General features: G+C 33.9%; 1 protein-coding gene across 1 annotated transcript; it reads right to left on the reverse strand.

The window, feature by feature from the left end:
* Nucleotides 1-1,167: 1,167 nt before the first annotated feature.
* LOC136226613 (monocopper oxidase-like protein SKS1) lies at nt 1,168-5,611 on the reverse strand. The gene is made up of 9 exons (XM_066015199.1): nt 5,213-5,611; nt 4,350-4,459; nt 3,966-4,236; nt 3,728-3,866; nt 3,006-3,372; nt 2,094-2,459; nt 1,936-2,014; nt 1,587-1,786; nt 1,168-1,498 (listed from the first exon to the last, which is right to left on the reverse strand). The coding sequence occupies exons 1-9, from the start codon at nt 5,351-5,353 to the stop codon at nt 1,405-1,407; spliced, it is 1,767 nt and encodes a 588-aa protein (XP_065871271.1). The 5' UTR covers nt 5,354-5,611; the 3' UTR covers nt 1,168-1,404.
* Nucleotides 5,612-6,506: the final 895 nt, after the last annotated feature.

Raw genomic sequence — 6,506 nt, forward strand, 5'->3', positions numbered from 1 at the left:
GTTTGATTACATTGTTTTGATAATCACTTTAATCATGTTGATGTGCAGAAATTAAGCAGCTAATTATGATGTGAACTACTGATTAATATTTCTTGTCAAGAACTCTTAGACCTGTGTAGATGCCTCTTATACATACAAATTAACAAAAACTAATGATAACAATGCTTGATTTCTTTTTATTGTTTTACAAGTATTACTTTGTTAGATCTCGAACTCAAACCAACATTAATTTGTCGCAATGAATCATTTCAAAAATTAAGAAACTGACAAACACAACATTCCCCAAATTATATGTAACGTTATAATTTGATGATCCAAAAAAATCAACATTTCCTGATCTTTTATTTTTATTTGTATCACATTAAATTTTTTATGACTCAAAAAATCAACTTTCAATATAGAAAACTCTGTTAACATACTTTTATTTATTTCAACTGCGTTCGAAAATTATATTTTTAACAGTTTGAAAATAGTTTTTGATATATGTAATGCGACTTTAGGGAATTGTAAAACCTTAATTCAAACTGTAAAAATATAATTTCAAATATAGATGAAATGAATAATACATTTCCAACTAAATTAGATATTCATAACTAACTAATTGGCAAGCATGAACTTAATGAAACAACAAATAAATGATTAAAATGATTTAATGTGTCCACATAAAAGATAGGGACTTAATGAGTTCAATTAGGGGCATCAAGATGCTTTAAAAAAAAGTAATAACTTGCAATCCAAATAGACTTTAAATGAAAACTTCATTTAAAAAAAAAAACAGGTAATTCAGATTTCTGATTGAATTCCTAGACACGTAGGGACACAGTAGACTGAAATAAAAGGTTGTTTTGTTCTTTAGATACTTTGACTTTACTTTGTTCTCTACCTAAAAAGATTAAAACTATATACATCACCTAAAAGTAATGGAATCAAGTGAGAATTCCTTTGCAAAAAGAAGGTGCCACCCCTTATACAGCGAGCTTTAAGTATCTTCAGTTTTTAAGTCCATAAACAGCCATTCAAATAAGCAATTAACACAGTCTATCAGAACTGTGTTTTAAGTCAGCACCATTGCAATTTGCAAGTGATTAAATGTCATCATCCATGTTTAGCACATTGTTAATGCATAAATACTCTGATTGCTAAATCATCATTCTGTATGCAACTTAGTGGTTAATAAAAAAAAATGAATAGAACCCCATTAACCTAAATTACAATTAGAAGGGTAAACCACCCTATTAAAGGGGGAAATCAGGAAGAAGAAAAAAACACCCTGAAATATATATCTGCTAACAAGACTGTGGTTGCAAAGCTAATCCAACTACGCAATGCATGTATATCCCCAACTGTTGCACATTAAACTTACAAATTACAACAGCAACTATCCTACCCCAAGGAACAAAAAGATTACCCGAAAAGGAAAACCGATGCACAAAGAGACATCAGTAGAGCGAAGAATACCCCAACGACAATAGAAGTGGCAGACGAGGTATTTGACTCCCTGAAGCAACAAAAAACCAATATTAGCTGTCCAGTATCAATAGACAAATTGCTTATACACAGATTTAGAGAAGGTCTTGGATACATACTTCTGCAAATCTTTAAGGGCACCACAGTATCTAACATTTTCAGGTGGAGCCATCTCAGTTGCTCCATTTTCCTCAGGGTTAATTATTTTCATATATGTTTCATGGCCAAGATACCATCTATCAAGATTCTCTACTCTAAGATTCCATATCCCCACATTGTCTAAAGACACCAGGACTGCAGTCCATCCCCCAGGGTACACCTACACAAGAACACCAGACATTTTCTTAAAATGCTAACAAAACAAGGCAATAATAATCATAACACTAAACACAACTAATTTAAAGCTCAATTGTCAAAAAAAAATTAAGCAATTTCTGCATCGTTGGAGGTGCAAAGTGATAAACCAACCTCAATTGTGCTGCGAGAAATAGCATCCCAATTATTATAAGAACTTTTTTTGTCCTCAGTCCACACTCCCCAGTCCATCCTGCATTTGAAATAGACCAGATTCTTAAAGTCATTCACAAAGCAAGAAGTAAACAGATTAAGAAACCCAAGCGTCTTACCCAACCACAAAGAACGAATAGCCATCCATGTGAAAGCTCAGCATTTTGGTGTCATTGTTCTGTAATATGACCTGGATAAATCCCTTATATGTAGCATTAAGGACAGATGTGTCCATCCGGGGAGACCTACCAAGTGGCTTATCGGGAAAATCCAGCTTGTAAGACCCCTTCACTTTATGGATGTCAGCAAGCCTGATTGGTGTGTCAGGATTGACAAATGAGATCCCATTCACTGTGGAACGGAGTTTACCGTTAATTGTAACTGGTGGCAAGCTCCTTAATACATATGTGTCAGTGATATTGATTTGACCATAATGAAAAGATCCTTGTGGATTTGGCCGAGCTCCACTTGCTGATGTATTTTGCCTAGTCCATGTAAAAATGTCATACATTAGTCTTGATAAAGTATGTATAAACTAATCAATACTTAAAAAAACAGAACTCACAAAAGATTTTATTGATTCTATATGATCTAATATTTCTATCAAGCATAAGTTCTATTAGAAGCCTTCAAACTTATGAATCTATTCGCTGTTTCTATTGGTAAATCAGTGGTTATTCCTTCAATTTTCAAAGATAAAGAATAAAAAAAATAGCCTAAGATAAAAGGAGTACGGGAATGAAGAAAAAAATCTTCTTCACCATCCAAACAAATGAATCAATTCATGAATATCTAACCAGAAATGCAGGCGAGTCATATATGACGCATAGCTCAAAGATCAGTTAAGCATGTCATATTTTAAAGGAAAATAGGTAATTTCAAGTGAAACAGTATTGGACATGATTGTATGATATCTATACTTAATATAGCTATGGCTGCAACTAAATGAAAATAGACAAAAGTATGAATAAGAGGAAATAATGATGAAATGCAGAGTCAGAAATCAGCGCTTCTAAAGATTAAGAACTAACCTGATTGATCTTGGCTGGCTCATTGCTGACCACTGGTTATAAACATCACTTGGTGCCTCTGGCAGAGAACCAGATGCTGGTCCTTTTGGATTGGAATAATGCAAGATTGCAACACCTGTGACTTTTTGCCAATCTGATTCATTCACAAACCTAGCACTTGCCACAATGTAGTAATCAGATGTTGCATTCTGATCCATGGTAACCAAAAACGAATAAGACTGGCCCACATGAATATCAAAGCTCGTATAATTTTGTTGGGATGTATAATGCCCCTCTGTCTCTACAAGAAGAAGATTATGACCCTGGATTCTGAAGTTCAAACTAGTTGAAGTCCCAACATTATGCACACGAAGTCGATAGGTTTTGCCTGAAAAGTAAATAAAACAAATTACCAATTTAGACTTCAATCATTATATGGTTGCTTAAACATGGAAATATGCATATGAAACCCACTAAAATGGAGATGTTAAAGAGTGAACATGGAATAAAATTTGAACAAACATATTCATGATAAAATAACATCAACACAGTCACCAAGATAGATAAATAAAAGATTTAAACAGTTCATTAGTTGATCACTGATGATCAAATATGCATTAAGTCACCTAGAAAAGCAGGTATGCTACTGGGAGAAATGAAGGGAACTGGTTTCAAGTGGCAGAAAAAGATAAATCAAAATGTAATGGAGCAGGGTTCCCTCTTTGATGGCTGAAGACCATTACCTGGCTCAACTTGAACAGTTTCATACTCAATACCGTCAGGTACTAGAGTTGTGTTGTACCTGTAAGGTCCCTTCCCATTAATCAGAACCCCATCAGGCATTCCAAGCTCTTTTCCAGAGTCAAGGGTCGTCCTCAATGCCTGAAATTCAAATCAAAGACCACAGTTAGATTTCAATGATGCAAATCATCATAACTTCAGTGTTCGGAAAGTAACACCAGTCAGAGAAAAAATACGAACCTTATGGTCTTGTGTATACCAGTCACCAATAAGAACAATAATATCCCCATCTGGCTTGGCAAAAGGAATAGGGATAATGTCTCTATTGTTAACAATGAAGGGACCAAAACCACCAGATGCTCTCTGAAGATTAAGGGATGGAAAATAGAAATAGCTGCCAATCTGATCCTTGACTTGAAAATTATAAGTAAAGTTCCGTTTGGGAGGAATTGGACAATTAGTTCCACGGACTCCATCCTGCCAAGAGTTACGCCTCATTTGGATTCCAGGCCTATCAAAGCACCCATAGATTTCTAAAAATTCGCTCTTACTATAAAGAAGCAGCTAAAGGGTGGAGATTTCAAAATAACAAAAAAAAAAAAAAAGCAATTTCATACAACCTACCAAGTCATTAGGAGATTTTCATCCAAATGATTAAACACATTAACAATAACATTGTAGTTAGTCGTAGAATTGATGAGAGGACCAGGAAACTCCCCATTAATAGCAATAACCTGCAATCAAGGGTAAGCAAATGAGTGCACTGAAGAACATTTAGAAGAAAAAAAAATGAGAAGAGAAAAACAGTACACAGGAAATCAAACTTTGCAAGCCACTGGAAAATCAGAAAAGCCTAGATCACCAATTTTTTTATTAACTCAATAAAAGCGAGTAAACTAGTGCATGAATCATGATTAATGCAAAACCTCTATCGGACAAAAGAAATAAAAAAAATAGAAAATCATGTACAAGGGAAAATGGAACTATAAGCACCGAATTGCTCGACTGCTGCAACGGTCAAAAAGACGAACAGACAGAAACTCTCTCTCCCAAATAAGAAAAGATAACAAAGCGGATATCATGCAAGAAATCACTATTAGCGAGATTATTTGACACTAATCAACTTCGTAATTCCCAAATCTTATTCGGTGCTTGATATACATTTTCAGCAGCGAAAACATGTTACAGATTCTAACAAGAACAGACAGGGGAAACACCAGAAACAATACAAATCGTAAAGCTGGCTTTAATAGTCTATAAAGCAGTAAGAACCACAATCTTGAAGAAGAACTAACAGCATATTACATCAAAATAATTAAAAAGAAAAAGAAACCGTGTAAAAATAAAAGCGCCTGAACTATCACGATCCAACGCAGAAAATCAAAGAGAATTAAATGAAAAAACAAAAAACACTGAATCAAGCTCGAAAGAAACCCTCGTTTACAAAACAATAGAAGGCATAGAGTGAAGGAGAGCAGAAACCGAACCTGCTCAGGAACACCGAGAGGAGAAGCTGTGATGTATGAAAGTTTCAAATCATAAGAGACAAAGGGGTCAGCTGCAAAACAGAGGCTCGAAAACAGGGAAATGTGGATCAGAAAGAACAGGGAGAAGCGAAACACAGCCATATATAAAAACAAAATGGAACTATATATTAAGTGTATTGAAGTATGGATTCGAAGTTCTGAGAATTCCAGTAGCGGCGATGGACGGTTGAATGGGAACTTTTGGAAGGTTTTACATATTCGGTAAAATGGAGTGTGCAGTTGCAGAGAAGAGAGAAGGGGATGTTTGTTTTATTTTTCAAAATTTCAATGGACTCGTTCGCTGACTCACTCTCTTCTGCTGTTTTGTATTTGTAAAGAATGGAAAAGAATCATAGAGGACGCCCTAAGCGCATTTTCAATTCTTCAGCTTTTGTAGCCGGATTGTGCGCGTTGCACACCGATTACCTGCTGTACCGGTTATACTATATGTTTTTTAATTTTTAATTTCTATCAAATATTTGAAGATTATAGCATATTGCATACAAATCTCCTCTATTTTAGTAGATTGAGTCTCTTTTTTTTTTTTATTAAGCTTACTTACGATTCTTTATTTTTTCTCGTGATGACATTAAAGTCTCGTTTGATAAACCATTTAATAATTAAAATTAAAATATTAAATATTTATTTAATTTAAATATATTTAATAATTATTATTTTTAACAAATTCTTTATTTAAGTTAAAATTATTTATTTTAAAAAATTAAAATATTTAATTTAAAATTTTAAGTTGAACTCCACCCACTAATATTTTTATATTCACTACTTAATTTTAATATTTATCAAATAGTTACGTCATTTAATCGTTTCAACATTTATAATACTCAACACTTAAAATTTAGCACTTATTTTTTTAATATTTAATTTTCAGTTTTATCAAACAACACTTAAGGACCACTTTCGCATTACTTTCTCAGAATATAAAAGGTGCTTTCTCAGCTAAAAGCAACTATTGCTAAGTGAAAAACTGCTTTCGTTGAAAGCTGAGAAGGTTGTTGATGTGGTTGAATCCTGAAAGTCCACGTGTCAACCTACAACTGCACATAAGTAAGGTCAAAATGGGTTACTGTTCAGTGAACTCCCTCTAATACCTAAGTCGGTTTATGAAATGACTAGAGGATGATCACAATCAATAAACAAAGATTGCAATGTAGGTTTAATAGAATGAATGAAATTGTGTACATTGAGCTGTCGAGCTATAGAAGGCAGTTATGAGTTGTGGACTAAGGTGGGCCAC

The sequence above is a fragment of the Euphorbia lathyris genome, chromosome 1 (assembly GCF_963576675.1).
Source record: "Euphorbia lathyris chromosome 1, ddEupLath1.1, whole genome shotgun sequence".
Classification (NCBI taxonomy): domain Eukaryota; kingdom Viridiplantae; phylum Streptophyta; class Magnoliopsida; order Malpighiales; family Euphorbiaceae; genus Euphorbia; species Euphorbia lathyris.